The sequence below is a fragment of the Anas platyrhynchos genome, chromosome 24 (genome assembly GCF_047663525.1).
Source record: "Anas platyrhynchos isolate ZD024472 breed Pekin duck chromosome 24, IASCAAS_PekinDuck_T2T, whole genome shotgun sequence".
NCBI lineage: Eukaryota > Metazoa > Chordata > Aves > Anseriformes > Anatidae > Anas > Anas platyrhynchos.
In genome coordinates this window covers 4774297-4790576 of record NC_092610.1, presented here as the reverse complement: position 1 = coordinate 4790576, position 16280 = coordinate 4774297, and the positions used below count along the sequence as shown (strand labels likewise).

General features: G+C 55.3%; 1 protein-coding gene across 4 annotated transcripts in view; it reads right to left on the bottom strand.

Annotated features, from left to right (window-relative positions):
• Nucleotides 1-1094: 1094 nt before the first annotated feature.
• Nucleotides 1095-16280, bottom strand: part of PTPRU (protein tyrosine phosphatase receptor type U) — a 55111-nt gene continuing 39925 nt past the window's right edge. For all 4 annotated transcript variants that reach the window (XM_038167341.2, XM_038167342.2, XM_038167343.2 and 1 more), the window contains 9 exons: nt 15801-15955; nt 14455-14590; nt 13950-14099; nt 13663-13836; nt 11287-11427; nt 9049-9174; nt 6824-6981; nt 6104-6239; nt 1095-3755 (listed from right to left, as the gene is read on the bottom strand). In XM_038167341.2, the coding sequence (XP_038023269.2) occupies nt 3693-3755; nt 6104-6239; nt 6824-6981; nt 9049-9174; nt 11287-11427; nt 13663-13836; nt 13950-14099; nt 14455-14590; nt 15801-15955 (1239 nt within the window). In that variant the 3' untranslated portion in view covers nt 1095-3692. The remainder of the gene's footprint in view (nt 3756-6103; nt 6240-6823; nt 6982-9048; nt 9175-11286; nt 11428-13662; nt 13837-13949; nt 14100-14454; nt 14591-15800; nt 15956-16280) is intronic.

Genomic DNA, 16280 nt, shown 5'->3' with positions numbered 1-16280 from the left:
TTAATATCACAACACATTAAACTAAAGGCTGCTTTGCAATAAATAAATCACCAAAGACAATGCAGGAGCTTTCTTCTTTGGAAGGCTTTCCTTACAATAGCTGTTCACTTCCCAGCTGGGAAGGGCATGGTAAGTTTCTTCTTGCTTTGTTCACCTGCCCAGCACCGGACCCATCCCATCGCTGGGAATCCTAGGACTGGTCCCTCTCCTTCTTTTCTATTCCCAGCATCTCCACGGAGCCCCCTGATTGCTTTCTGGGAAAAGAGAGGGATGGAAAATCGGCCCAGAGGCAAAAGAGAGACAAAGCATCATCCGAGGGGCTGCCCCGGGAGACTCAGAGCCTGCCCTGAGTGATGGGGATGCTGCTGAGGTTTGGGTCAGAGCCAGCTGAGCTGGTTGAGGTTGGGTGAGAGCACTGGGGACATCCCATCATCAAAGCCCAGAGGATGGTGGCCCTGATGGAAGGAGCATTGCCCACCCCGGCCCTGCTGCAGCCCCAGCTCCCAAGGAACTGTGGAGGTGGCACCGAATGGGAGCATCCTCCCAGCCACATGCTCCATACCGAGAGCTCTCTGCACCTCCAGGGGCTCCACCAGCGACTCCCAGAGCCACGATCCCTGCTGGATGTCGGGACAGACCAAGCAAGGAGGAAGCCCCTTCCCACCCCGTGCAAGGAAATCTTGCTCTTCACCAGCCAGCCAGAGGAACGGGCAAGGAAAGGCACTCTCAGCATCCACGAGGACACTGCTCCATCACAAGTGCCACGTGAAGTTGTGAGCACTCACACTCCAGTGGTTGAGGAGGGGGAGTTGCAGTTCTCACCCATGGGACCTCATTTGAGACATCACCATACCGCTCTCAGAAGGAAACCCTAAAGCTCTGCACCTGTCCTTGGTGCAAGGAAGGCTTTGCAATCCCAGAATCTAGCTCTACAAATGTGTTCCCCTAACATATCCTTGAACAAAGCATGATACAGCTGTGTCTTTATATTTTTCTCTCTTTTTTTGTTGTTGTTTCTAAACTGCACAGTGCATCAGGGCTCCCCAAAGCACAGGTCCCAGACTAGGGCCAGCAAAAGAAACCCAGAGGCCATCACAAATTTGGAACATTTATTTATGCAACTGATTTTCTTAAAAGGAAAGAAAGCCAAAAATAATAATTAAAAAAAATAAAAATTAAACAGATAACAGCTGGATGTGTGTGGTACAATCCACATCAGACGTGTCCCTCCCGTGCCACCCCTAAGTCCCCACCGCGCAGCCCCCGACATCCCCTCCACGGTGGAGCCGCTTCATGGCACCAGGCCCCTTGGCAGCAGCTCTTGGATGCTGCCAAAGTTTTTGGGGTCAAAACCATTCCAATTTGGTGTTTTTTCTTGGGTTCTAATTTTTTTTCTTTGTTTTTTTTTTTCTTTTTTTATTAGAAATGAAAAAAGAAAGCACCACTCCAACCTGTAATACCAATAAACATTATCCATCTTAAGAACAGTATTTATATTTATATATATATATTTCTCTATATATATTTCTATGTACAGGCTGTCCTTGCCTTGTGTCACGTGAGCATCCCGGCAGGAGCTGGAGATGGGTCAGTTTTTATAGCACTTTGATGTCAAAGTCTGCCCTTTGCAAGAGATGCCCTAAAAACCCAGAGACATCCAGCAAGGAGATATCAAAAAAAGAAAAGGGAAAAAAAAAAAATCTCACTTTTAAAACATATATACAACTCCACCAGCCTCTACCTTATCGGGACTAAAGGGGGGTTCAAATTTTCCTTTTTTTTCTTTTTTTCTTTTTTTCTCCTGTTTTTCTGGCCACAGGCCGGCTGCGAGCAGTGCCCAGCAGAGCACCCTGCGGGTCCCCAGGCAGTGAGAAGGGGCTGGGACGAGGACACCGACTTGCTCCATGCACTGACGTTACCCAAAGTCCTGCCACAAGCAGCTCGTGTCGGGGTGAGGAGACTATCGGGTCACAAAACAGCACTGGCACACAGCACGGATGGAAACAAAGGGGAACACGTTGTATAGCCCTTGGATCAGGTATTGTCAAGCTGTGCGAATTAGGCAACGGGAACACGGGAACGCCAAGGATTTGGGCAAAAACCAAGGACATGCTCCGGTGCCACCGCAGTCCCCTCGAAGGAGGTGCAGGATCCAGCTCAGGGCAGTGAAGCTTGTTCCTAACCGAGTAGCAAACACTGGCTCCCCAAGAATAAATCCTCCAAGGTGGAGTGGAGATTTACCTCATCCCCCTCCGCCTTTGGAAAGCAGGTGGAAGCTTCTCTGGGCTTTGCACAGCTGGGGTGAAGCCCCTTTGGCTCTGAGACCTTCACGCTGTGGCCTGGTCCAGCCAAAAGGCATCTGCCTGGGCTTTGGATCATAGTCGGGGTGCGAATGCACCAGGGCTGGAAAGGGTCTGCTGCCCGGGGCAGCTGGGGCTGGAGGATGCGGGGGGATGTGGGGGAATGGAGGATGTGGGTGTCCATAGGCAACCTCCAGCACATGGAGGCCAGCTTCTTACTTGCTCTTCTCTACCCACCAAAAAGGAACTGTCAAGGGTCTTGCCATCAAGACAATCAAGATCCCCAGCTCCTTGAGTCTGCGGGGCAGCCCCCAGACCTGCATCTCTTCGCTGCACCTTTGTGGGGCCATGTGCAGAGAGAAAACCCCGACCACAGCTGGCTCCCCAAGCCCGAGGACAACCTGGCTTCCCCCAATAAGCACAAAACCCTACAATTATTACAACAGACAGCAGAAGTGACATCTCCTGCCTGCCTGTAGCTGGATGAAGCCAAAAAGCATCAGATGCCCTCAGCCCCAGCCCCAGGCATTTGCCTGGGTGGCACCAGGAATTTGTCACCAGCACTCAGAGCCTTCCAGGAGGGGAGAATTGATATGGATGGAGACAACTGCATGGAGACAGACAAGCCACGGGGGAAACATCACTTTTGAAGCTTTGCAAGGACACCGGGAGGGCTCCAGGCCGGTCCCCGCAGAGGGACACCGTGTGTCCCCTGCCTCCCATCCCACGTCCCCGCTCTATCCACGGCTGGATGCACGAAGGGGCGCAGCTCACGGAAATACGACAGTGGAAACCAGACTCGTGGCGAGCGGGCAGAAATCCACGAGCTGCCTTTAGGGGCTTTGCTCCAGCACAGAGCACAAAAGGTCCCCAAAAAAGGGCAAAACCCACCGGCGGCCATCAGGGCTCCTCAAAGAGCAGCTTCGACTCCACATACGATTTAAAAACAACGTCTTTTCCCCAAATATCCATCCTGCCCTGCTGGGAAACAGGCTCACATCCTTCTGTCCTCTTCCTCCCCTCCTTGGGGTCTTCTCCAGCTGTTCCAGATGTGTTCAAGCAGGACCAGGCAGTGCTCTGGGGCAACTTCTCATGCTCACCAACCCCACACCACCACAGGGATGGGACAGGACGAGCTGTGGCAGCGACCCACAGCCACCCAGACGAGCTTGGAGCAAGGGGAGGGGATTTGGAAAGCAGAGGATGAAGATGGAGAACGGCCAACGCATCCCCACGTCCTTTCATTGCTCTCGATCTGTGTTTGCATCCGCTCCTTTGCTGTTTTTTTTTTTCCCCTCCTCGCCTTCAGCACTAACGCAACGTCTGAGCGCAAACCTGCGCGCTTGGCACAAACCCTACGCAGCCCCCTGCCTTCGCCCTCCTGGCGAGGTGCTATCTGGTCTCCAGCGACTCCAGGTATTCCAGTGCTATGTCGTAGCAGAAATGATACTGCTCCTGTTCGGGGAGAGAGAGGGGAGAGTTAAGATCCCGAATCGTTTCTCAAAGCTGCCCCGTTCGAAGGCAAAACAAGTTTCAGCAGCCCTAAGGAAAAGCTGTTGAGCTCTACAGGACCTCACCAGGGCCTTCCTCCCTCTCCTGTCCCCTGTAAAGCTCCTGCCAAAACAACGCTGCCACAAACAACTCTTTTAGCAAACAATGCCCATTGCTGGGGAAAATGGATGAAACACCCGTTGGACACAAACACACCAACAGCACTGATTTTCCTGTATTTAGGGGGCACAGGGCATCTTCACCTCCCCCCGAAGGAAGGGCAAGGATTGAACATCCCCTTAGCTTGAGGATCTGGTTTATTAATTGCACCAGGGCTGAGCCTTCCCTGAAACCAAGGCACTTTTTACTTTTGGCTTCCCTCTACCTGGCTCCCCGACTGCACGAGGACAAGCCCAACAGAGCTGGCTCCTATTTTTATAGCAAAGATCACTGAAATTGGGCTCACCAAGGCTGTTTTGTCTATCCTCGTCCTCCTTTACTTGACCTGTTCTTGTGCTCTCCTGTCCTCATACAATTTATAGCACACAAAACTACGGGGGAGCGCAGACCTCCGAAGTGTCCAGCCCCATGAGATGTTGCTCCTTTCACACATCCAACAAGAAGGGGAAAAAATGGAAACCATTAAGGTTTCTGATGCCCCTGGGTGGAAGCATCCTGGGTCCCCTCATCTCCCCAAATCCTCGGCAGCATTATGGAGATGGCAGCTTGAGCCCCGGCGTGCAAATCCCGTTATCCCCAGGTGGGAGTGGGCAGAGGGGCTTCAAAGCAAGGAGGCTGCGGCAGCTTAGATTAAAAGCACATAAAGCTTCTGGATTAAGAAAAGGGATTGTTTCCATTTATTATAATGTAAAAATAACCCCCCACGGGCGAGCAAAGGGGGAAAAAAGCACAAGCTGGATCCAGAGGGAAATGTTCTGCTCCGGCTGATCTCTGCGGGGCTGCGGCTCCTTACACCAGGGGAGGATCCAGCCTCCAGCAGCTCCGGTAGATTGGGATTCCCAGAATAGCTGTTTCAGGTTCATTTGAGGCTGGAGGACGCTCATGTCCTGATGCGAAATGTCGCTTTTTTAATACCGTGGCAATTTAGCCCAATGGGGCTGGTGGCCTCATGCTTGTCACATCATCTTTCCATTAGCTGCGGCTCTCCCTCCACTCCCCGGTCCCCTCCCTCACCTTCTTCTCCACTTTAATTCCTAATGCAAATCACATCCCCCTCAAAACCATTTCATTTCTCAATTTAGGGATTTTATAATCCGGGCAGGGTAAACATTTCTGGCTGGCTTGTTTTGGAACCACCACGAGGCACCAGGCCAGCACGGGACGCATGGGGACGGCCATGTGCCTGCTCCCTCCCCGACCCTGCCATCGGGGACCTGGAATAGGGCACAAAACTTTCACCCTCCCCAAACGAAACGTGGCTCCATCGCTGCCCCCAGCAGCTTGCCCACCAAGGCATCCTGCTCAAAACGCCTTTCCCTTTTGTATTTCCAACAGGAATTTTCCAGGCTTCACCTCCCAGCCCTCAGCTCCCCTCCTGGCAGCACGAAACCATCCCATGGAGCTGGCTGGGTGAATTTAACTCCAGGCTGTTTTCTCTAAATCATATCCACGGGAAGGAGACCCCCTGTTCCAGCTGAGGATGGGGACAAGGAGCCAGCACCATGTGCCACCTCCCCAGGGACACCCCTGGGCACACGGGTGCTGCTGGGGGCTCAGCTCGGCCAAGCCAGGCAGGCAGCAAGTGACCTGTCCTGTTCCCAGCCCCACACCCCTCCAAAGAGCCCCAATTACAGAACCACAGGATGGCTGAGGTGGGAAGGGACCTCTGGGTCCATCTGGTCCTAGCCCTGCTCCAGCAGGGCCACCCAGAGCAGGCTGCCCACAGCCATGTCTCCAGATGACTTTTGAAGATCTCCAAAAAGATTCACAGAGGAGACCCCACCACCTCTCTGCTCCAGTGCTCTGTCACCCCTGCGAACCTGCCCTATTAAACCAGGGATGGGTTTCTGGCAGGCCCCGTGCCAAGGGCACATCAACACAGTGAGATGAAGGCAGCACCAAGGTGGCTTTCAAGAGGCTTTCACCTACCCACCCAGCCCAACCTGCTGGGGAACTCACTCAGACATGCTCCTGCAGGATGCCCCAATCACTAGTTGGGTTTGGGATGGGAAACGAGGTGTTTTGGGGTGCATGCATCCCCCAGCACCTCGCCACTCTGCCAGAGGCTTGCAGGAAGGCAGACACACAGGGAGCAGCAGCCAGCACGGACACTGGCAGTGCCTGACGCTTACCAAGGTCTCCACCATGTTTGGCTTGTAGTTGCGGAGGGTCTTTGCAGCGTAGAAGACATCTGCCATGTTGTGACACTTGAGCATCTCCAGGATCATGGTGGAGGCACAGTAGGTGCCGCTCCGGCCGCCCCCGTTCCTGGTGGGAGAAGCACGTGTGGTGATGGCAGGAGGATGGCACCTGAGCATCCTCCTGCGCCGTCCAGTTCCCCCCGTTCTCTGCCCATCCCTCCCCTCCCATGAGAGGTCCCAGAGCCCCCTGCAAAGTGGGGGACCTGGACTGGACCCTACTTCCTCACAAGAGCCAAAACAGAGCAAGAAAATGCCTTTTTGGACCATCAGGGCTAGACCTGTGCCGCGGCAAAATCATTCACCCTGGGGTGAAACCATCCGACACGGTCACGTCTGATCCCTGACAGCAACGGGGACTGGGGAGAGGAAGAGCGAGCACAACGCCGGTGTTTTATAAAGCATGTTCTCAAATTATCCTTTGGCTAATGAAGACAGACGAGGCCGTAATTAATTTTTGATTAAAGGCTTGCCTGCTGTCTCTACCAATCTGCGAACGTGCTGGGTCCCATCTGAGCAGAGCGTGCGGAGTTTTGGGCACAAAAATTACCCTGGAAAGGGCTTTTTAGAAGAATTTCTGGCAGGACTGTGGACAAATGAGCTGGTGGCATCTCCCCCCATGCAAGAGCCCGCTCCTCTCCAGAGGACACTCACAAGCAGTGCACCACGGTCCTGCCATCACCGCTCTCCTTCTGCCACCTCTCCACTTGGGCCAGGAGGTGCAGGAAGGACTTCTTGGAGTCCGGGGTGTCTCGGTACGCTGACCACCGCAGGTACTGGAAATGCCGGACCATCAGGTGCCCCTCCTGCAACTAGAAAAGCAAACCTCATTAACGTGATCCCACAGTAATGGGATGTGCCCTCTCTTTTCCTTCTGCTGCCCTCTTTTTCCTCTGCTGGAGGTTTCACAGAGAGGAAAAAAGGAAAAGCCTCTCCTGGTGCAGCAAGACGGATGGTTCCCAGCTCACACCAACCCATCAGTCCCACCACCAACGTGGTTTCCCCTGACCAGCAGCATCTCAGGCTGTCCACATATCTCACAAAACTTGCCATCTCAGCCTCCCCCAGGGCTTCTCCATCACATCCTCACCTCACAGGCAGAGGATCCCCAGAGGACACGTTTTGTTGTGTTCGCTGGTAGCCAGGAGCTCACCGAAAGCTGCCACCCACAGAACTGGGACGTGGTGGCAGCACGCCTTAATACCCTGGTAAGCTGGTTAGCCTTGAAACTAATCTGGTTAGCAGGCTGCAGGAGGAGGATTACACTCAGGGAGCTGAACGAGGCCAGGTTGCAGCCCAGCAGATGCGGGGCTCTTGCTCTGAAATACTCTGGGCACCAGGAGGAAACTCCTCTGACAGCCCACTATGGAAAACTGCAAGATAAATATTGAAACTTAGGTGCTCCTGATTTTTTGTTGGTCCTGTGTGGACCCAGGGGTTGGACTTGATGACCCTCGTGGTCCCTTCCAACCTGGGACACTCTCTGGTTCTGTGGCTCTAGGTGACAGCATTGGCTCACGGAGCTGGCTCCCCTCCAGCCACCAGCAGCCGGCACGGCTTGTTGAGAAGCAGCTCCTTGCATTTAGCAGTGCTCCTCCAGCGCTCTGCTCCCCGGGGAGACCTCTGCTCGCATCCAGAGACTGCGATCGCACTGCATTTTAATTCAGCAAGGGGCGTATTCTGCCACCAGCCACAAAGGGTTTCAGGCTGACACCCAGGAAGGGCCAGATGCTGCCATGGGGGGCACAAACCAAGACCCCCTGATTCCAGACCAGGCAGAAACTGCCTCCTCCGAGCCCAGACATTCCCCAAATTCCCTCTGCCTGATGACCTCCATCAGCAGAGCATCATCCTAAACCCTTCAGCACCCCCTTGGAGAGGTACAGCCTTCAGGGTCATCACCTCTTCCCAGCCAGGTTCTGCAGTCAAACCAGCTCTTCCCTGCCTGAAACTCTGCACCCACACGTGCTGCTCATCACAATCCGTGTCCTTTCCCAATTTCACTCCATTTCTCCTCATTTAAAAGCAAGCCAAACTGACCAAGCATGAAAGCCGGGCTTGCAGTAAACGCTGCAGCAAGGACACAAAATCCTGGGCAGGTCTCACCCCAAACAAAAACTGCTCTGCAGGTCCCAGAGAGCCCACAGCACCCCGGGGGGCACTTCTGTCCCAAGGTGCACAGGCAGTGGGGTACAGACAGACCTCCAGGAGGACGGGAAAGGTCTTCTGTTGAGTTGTCCAAGATCTAAATTTGCACCAGGGGAGGTTTAGGTTGGATATTAGGAAAAACTTCACTAAAAGGGTTGCTAGGCATTGGGATGGGCTGCCCAGGGAAGTGGTTGAGTCACCATCTCTGGAGGTATTTAAAAGACGTTTAGATGTAGAGCTTGGTGATATGGTTTAGTGGAGGGCTTGTCAGTGTAAGGCCAGAGGCTGGACTGGGTGATCTTGGAGCTCTCTTCCAACCTAGATGATTCTGTGATCTTGCAGGGACGTGGGAACTGGAGGACGGTTGGATGGAGCCAACAGCACTGAAGGCCCCTCTCGGCCAGGAGGCAGCTGGTGCTGCACCCTCTGGACGAGCTGGGTTGGGCTGAAGAGCACGGCAGCACCCACAGGTTGGGTAGTCTGTAGGGTGAGTTACCCGGCCCAACCAAGCTCCAGGGCTGCAAGGCCTCACCAGGTGCATCCTTCTGCTCTCCAAGGGTCTTCGCTCTCATAAAAAAGCCCTTTGAGGTGCCCCAGCCCTTCCCCAGATCCACCCAGCCCTCCCCAAAAGCTCCTCCAGTTACCCGCACGGGGGGAACCTGGTTGCACACAGCCACACGTGGAGCCCCCCGACCCACCCCGTGCCCACCCCAACCCACCCCGTGCCTTACCCGCGTGATGTTCTGCACTCGGAAGAGCCGGGACACGATGTCCTCATCCGCTGCTCCCGAGACGTACTCCACCTCCATGGGGCCGTAGTGCTGGAGCCCGGGCTCGGGCCAGTACTGCAGGCAGGGCTGCAGGGAGAAGAGGCACAGCACCGTGACCGGGGACACGGGCACAGCACCTCACACCACGGGCAGCTGGTCCCGGAGGGGGCAGGATGGTCCCTGGGCCTGATCCTGCACTGGGATGGAGCAGGGCTTGGCTGCTCTGGTTTTATAATCAGCTTTGCCACCAGCAGCAAACGGGACAATGGGGACCCTCAGCCCACGGCCAGGACATCCCCAAAATCACGCCAACAGCCCAGGGAGGGCCGTGTCCCTCCCGTGTGTCCTGCGGGGCACTGATGGATGGCTCCGGCCAAGGGTCACGGCTGGGATTGTTTTCACACCCTGACAGCTGGGAAAGCAGCAGCAGTACAAAATATATGATGTTTGTCACCGCACTTTAACAGAACATTTAGCATTTCAGGCCATCTAACGGCTTGGGCCTAACTGCATGGCAAATGTGTTTGAGAAATAATTGGTTATTAATAGGGGCTATAAATCTCCAAGATCTCTAAGCCTTCTAGACTCAGAGCTATAATTTGGATATTAAAACTTCCTTCGGCAAGACATAGTTCAAGTGAGGGATATACCCTCTAAGTCACCTTTCAAAGCTGCCTGCTGTAAAGGCTGATTTATTAGCTGTTGGTCCTAAACTGGTAAACATTTAAGACCCAGCTAAATATTGTAACACAGACATCCCTGAAGAATAGATGTCCGGAGAGAGAGACAGGGCTGAATAATGAAGAAAAACGGCAGAGACCCTGCCAGGATGGTGCCGTGGGACAGCAGCTGCCCCGCCACACTGCAGGGGATGGGGACAGGGATGGAGACGGGGACAGGCAGCTCCTACTGGGCACCTCTGAACTAGGGGTTGAAAGAACAGGTGGACAGGGAAAAAATAAATGTGATTTTTTTTTTTTATCCCTTGCCATGGTTCCCTGCAGCAGGGTTCAGCTGACAGCTGATGCTTTTGCTGCAGAGGTGATGCATGGCCCCGGTGGAAGGACGGTGACTTGGTGGCACTGCCACGGGGCTGGCTTGGAAGGGGCACTTTGTCCCCCCTGCAGGAGGGTAAGTGTGAATCCAGGGGCAAAACGCACTGGGCACCCACCCTACTGGACCTGCCCGCTGCTCCTGTGTGGCACCCCTGCTGTATTTCCATTTACACCACTTGTATTTACACCACTTGTATTTACACCACTCAGGACCAGTGCTGCATCCATGCCCTTGTGATGAATGGTACAACTGCCAGTCTGGGTCATTTACATCGTGTATCTGATCTCACCTCATCAAATAAGCCAGCTAATGAAGTCTTCTCCAGACATCCATTAAGCATCCATAAGGGTAATTTTATGTAAAATCCAGCAAGTTTCCTCACCGAATTAATGTTACAGACCTGGAGTGGACTTTTACATCTGCTCTGGCTGTGGCTCCAGCTCCCTGGCCACCTCGGGTGAGGGATTCTGTCCCCCCTCTATAGGGGACAGGTGACAGGGGACATCTCCCTCCAGCTCAGCAGATCTGCACATCCCATCAACACCGTAAAGCCACAGGACAGCCACTTTGCAGAAGGCTCATTTATAAAGCAGCATGCACAAGTCACCAGTCATTTGGAAGACAAACACCTGATGGCTTGGCACCGAAAAATCACCCCTCCCAGGCAGAGCACTGGAGGGGCTGACAGTGTGCAAGGAAACCACAAACCCTCTCAAGGCAGGAGAGAAGGAAGGACACACCTTGCTGGAGAAACATGGTCCTGGTGGTGCATCCCAGCAAAAAAAAAGAACCAGGGGAGTCCCATTGTGTGCCAAGCTGAACCAAAACATCTCAAAGAAGCAGGGAAATCCCCGTGCCTCAGTTTCCCCTTTTGTAAAAGGAGGATAGAAACAGTTCTTTAATCCCAAACTTCCCCTTTCCTGTTAACTTTTTATCTCCTCTGGGTATCCACAAAGATTATAGGACAGTAACCCAACGCCAACCCAACACCAACCCAACACCAACCCAACGTCAACCCAACGTCAACCCAACGTCAACCCAACGCCAACCCAATGCCAACCCAACGCCAACCCAATGCCAACCCAACGCCAACCCAACACCAAGCAGGCCAGGGCCGCCTGCAGGGCTAGCAGCAGCACTCACCCAGGCGGAGTTGGACTGGTTGAGCTGGTTGAGCATGACAATGGAGGTGCAGCCGTAGTCGTACACCAGCCGCCAGAAGTCGGTCGTGGTGTTCTGCAGCGGGTGCAGGGTGACGATGAAGGCAGCGCTCTTGGTGTAGCTCTACGGGGAGGGAAGATGGGCACCGTTAAGGATATGGCTGCAGCACTGAAGCCATTGCTGTCACACCCCAAAAAAAGGGTGCTGAGTGCCAGTAAAGCCATTTTCTCCGTGCTGGAGCAGAACTGGCCTCCCTGGCATTGGCCTTGGTCTTGGTGCCAGGAGATGCTATCAAACCAGGTCCAGGCTGTTGGTGAGGAGGGAAGCATCAGCTTTCTGCTCTCATATCTAGCAGGGAAAGGTGTTTTGCACACATAACTTGGAAAGAGAAATCACTCTGGATCCTAGAACAAGCACAGCTGGGTGGCCCCAGCCCTGAGTAGAAGTACCTCTGCATCATCCCCGGCCTCACCACCGCTGCACCCCAGCACCTTTGGGCACCCCAAGCAGCAGAGACAACCAGCTCAGCTTATTTTCAGGGGGGAAAGGAAACCAGAATGAAAGACCTCTATAGACAGGAGAAACCGCTTCAGCTCCTTGAAATACCACCCCTCAAATTACAGCCAGAGGGAGGGAAAGAGGCAAAAGGAGAAAGCGGAGGTTTCTAGAAAGGAAACTGGGGTCCCTCCTTCCCATCAAACCCAACAGGGACCCAGAGAAGCTCAGCTGGGTGCCAGCACCCTCCCAGCAGGACTGGCTGTGCCCAAGCACAACCTCCCCAAGCAGAACAGGGGCAGTGACGAGGTTTCCATCCTAGTAACCATACATGCCTCTAGCACCCGCACTCCTTTTGCACCAGGGTCAGTGACGGTGCTGTGGCTCTGCCGGTGCCACCACCGTGCTCAGCACCAGCGGTGGGCAGCATGGACCATGGATCTGACAGGCGGACAGACTGACTGAGCTAATGGCTTTGGCACTAAAAGAAAATGAGACTTTTTGTTTGTTTGTTTTCTAAAGAGGGAAATGGATTTTAGCCCTTCAGCAAGAATTTCATCCAAAGGGCTTTTTGTGTCTGTATAGAAATGTATTCTCTGACCCGGGCAGTCCCTGCAGCAGAGATTAAGGAAGAGAGGCTCAGTGATGTATAAACACAAAATGGATGTGCAGACCCCAAGCAAGCTGAAAACAAAGCTGCCAGCACACGATCACCACAGCCTCCATTTGCCGGCTGCTGCTCCCGAGCCATCAAGCAGCCACCTCCGGCGCAGGAACTGCTCCTGCTGCAAGCAAATGCAGGTACAAGGTCTGTACAGAGACACAGCGAGATAAATCACCATCTGGGGGAAAAACACAGGGCTGAGCCAGGAGGTGCTGCTGCTCAGGTGCTCGGAGATGCTGGGGGGAGGCAGGGGAGGGGAGGCTGCCCGGGGCACACGGAGCTGCGAGGCTCAGCCAAAGCACCCAGCTCGCTTCCAGAAAGTGGTTTCGGTGACAAATGACCCATCACTCCACACTCCGGGCTTGCAGCAAGCCTCTCTGCTCTGCTTCGCCATCACTGGCAGGCAGGAAATAGCTTTTCCATGACGGGTGGCCTTTCTGTTTGCACGAGGGGACGCACGGTGGCTTTGGGACCACTTTGGAGCCCCCTGAACTGCAGCAGAAGGGGCAAGAAGCACGCACCACAGGATGCTGGCAGCACGCAGGGAGGCTTGGTGCTAACAACCCCCTGCCAGAGCTCCGTCTCCCTTCCATGCTCCAGTTTCACTACGAAATAAATGAAGATAGTGCCCTGACCTTCTTTTGTGAGCGATGAAAAGCTCTTCTGAGACGAGGAAGATGCCACTGCACAAAAGAAGGGGTGAGGGACCCCACTATGCTGGTTCCTGCCCTTCCTGCACAGGCTGGGGCTGACACGTGCCCACACCTTTGTGCGTTTGTACGAAACGAGGCACTGTGAGTGCACACTGAGCAAGGGTTTGGCACGAAAAGCCACCCCACAGCCTACAACAACCCCACAACCCGCAGCGTGCCCACTCCTGCATTGAAAGGGGGGCTCAGGCTGCATGCTGTGGGCTGCACAGGCACTGACCACTCTGCAGGATCAGCAGCGAGCCACAAAACCACACCAGGCTTCCCCACATCCCCTCTGCAAGCCCAGGGCCCCCATATCCAAGAGGGACACCCTTGAAATTATACCAATGACACCCAAGAAACCCAGCATTTCCACCCACAAGGGCACCAAGGCTCGCCTCATCCCACCTCCGAGCCCACACACCATCCAGGGAGGTTTGCAGCGTGGCGTGGGGACCCTGAACCCAAAGCAGCCCCTTCCTTCCCCCCCCCCCGGAGCACACGTACATCGGTTAAGGCCGCGTTGATGTAGTTGTTGCTGTCTCCGTCCACGGAGATGAGGAAGGGAAGGCATCGGTCGGGCGGCAGGACGTCCATGCTGCGGTTCCTCTCCCGGTTGCGGGGCAGGAGGGCGATGCTGCACTCCTCCACGTCCAGGTGAGGAGTGACCGAGTTCAGGGTCTGCAGGCAGACACGCTCCCCTTAGCTCCATCCCTGCTGGGACCGGTCCCCAAACCCCCTCCTGGCTCAGCTGGGAGTTTGGGAGGGGCGGTGGGGGTTTCAGGGCCGCTCACCTGGAACTCCTCCCGCAGCTGCGAGGAGTTGCTCTGCGGCTCTATCCTCACCATCTCCTTGTAGGTGGGCTTGAACTCGCTGGCGGGGATGCTGGTCTCCCCGCACAGGCAGGCTTCCAGGATGGCATCGTGGATGAAGACGTACTGCTCCTTTTGGGGAGGGAAGAGGCTGAGCTGGGCAGTGAACACGGGAGGTTCCTCCTCCTCCTCCCCCATCGCCCAGCCCCTTCTCTGCCAGATGACTTTGTGCAAAGCCAGGGCAGCTTCTGCTTGCAGGCAGCCAAACTGCCTCGTGTTCCTGCTGCAGCTCTGCCAGCCCTAGAAAAACCACCCCACAAAGACTGAAAAACAACAGGATGGGTGCTGGCTTTCCCTGGGACACGATTTTGGTGATGCACCGGGCTGGAAGGACTTTACAGCCTGGAAGGGGACAGCAGAGTGAGAGCGATCCCTCTGCGAGGTGCTGGCATCGGCAGCACGACCTGCCCCCAATGTCCCCGCTCACCTCCGTCTGTATCATGTTGATCCTCCGCGAGCACAGCGTCTTCACGCAGTTGTAGATGTCCACGACGCCCTCACACTCGGCCATGTCCAACATGACATCCAGGACGATGTAGCAGCCGGTTCTCCCCGTGCCAGCACTGGAGGAAAAAGGGAAAACAAAGCAGAGATGTTCCCAGTCCACATGGCACCCACACGAAGCCCCGGGTGCCAACAAGGTCTGCGTAGGGCTGGAGGATGTCACACGCCTCCGTAACGCAGCCCTCAGCCTGGCTTTCCCTTCACCCACCCCCTCCACACACCCACACGCTGCTGCAGGGCCGGGGCTGTGCGTGGGAGCTCCTGGAAAAGGGGAATCAGCGCCTTCGCACAGCTGCAATCCACGATTTTTGCAACAAACCTGGCAGCCCTGAGTGCCGACAGTCCTGCGGGACCCCTCCCTAAAGGGTGCTGCAGGAGGACGCTCAGCACCATGCCCCAATGCTCAGCACCGTGCCCCGATGCCTGCAGCCAGAGCAGGCAGCAGCCCAAATCCTGGCACCTTCGGCCCCGCAGCCAGAGAGCGACCGAGGCTGAGCCCCCCAGAACAGAGCCGCCCCCCTGCTCCTTCCCCACAAAGTCCTCCGCAGTGAAATCCTAATTTCTGGGGCTGATGAATCATTCGTCGTGATTATCAGCGATTACATACTATGGGAACTAATCACACCGGCTCTTGCCAGTGAATGAATACTGATGAGGCAATTGACAGGGAGAAATCAAATAAAAAATCCCTCCCGTTCACCGGCTCCTCCTTGTTTGCCCAGCTAAGGAAGAGCCATTAACCTGTCACACACCTGCGTGAGGACAGAAAACCACTGCTCCCAGCTCTGCTTTCCCACAGCCAGACCCGGGAACACGCTGTGGGGACAGGGAACGGCGCTGCCCCATGGGGCAAACCCAGCATCTCTCTCCGGGCAAACCCAGCGTCCCGACACAGCCACCGCTGGTGGCCCAGCCACCCCCATCCTTCTGTGCCACCACCTCCCATGGGGACAAAGCTGGGACAGCACCCAAGGGTGTTGGGGCAGCACCCACAGCAAGCTGCTCTCTGCCACCCACCCCAAGCAACCCACAGCCCTAGGACGACTCCTTACAGCTCGCTGCCTTCACATGGGGACACCCAGCTGCACACCCCAGCTCCTTCCCTGCCTCAGCCCTCCCTTTCGTTGCACATTTCCTATTTCTCTGCTGAACCGCACAATTTCCAGGCTTTTCAAAGGCTGAGCACCCACCCGTGACGCATCGCGCCGCCCCGTGCACATCCCAAAAACCCAAAAACCCGCGTGGGATGGGGACGGTGCCTGCGCCCACCTGCAGTGGATGACAATGGGGCCGGCGTCGGGCGGCGTGGACGCCTTCACGCGGCGGATGAAGGCCAGCAGCCCCGTGGCGTGGTAGGGGACACCGTGCTCGGGCCAGGACGTGAAGTGGAACTGCTTCACCTCGTGCCGGGCCGAGTAACCTCGCTGCAAGAGAAGGGCACCACGGCATGAGGACGGATGGACAGATGAATGCTGGATGAAGCTGGGGATTGCAATGGGGGAGATCAGCAGCAGCAGCCCCTGAGCCTGCTTTGGCTGCTTTGTGCAAACCCTTGGGACAAAACCCCTGCAGCAGGGATGCTAGAAAGGTCTTTACAGCGGAGAAGGGCACAATCCTGTTCCAGCCACCCAAATACCCGATTTCCCTTGGAATCGAGGATTTTCCCAGCCACACCACGGTCGGTCACTTCGGGAGCCCTACGGCTGTCTCCTCCTCAGCTGCAAGAGGGTTAAAAACAACCAGAGAAGG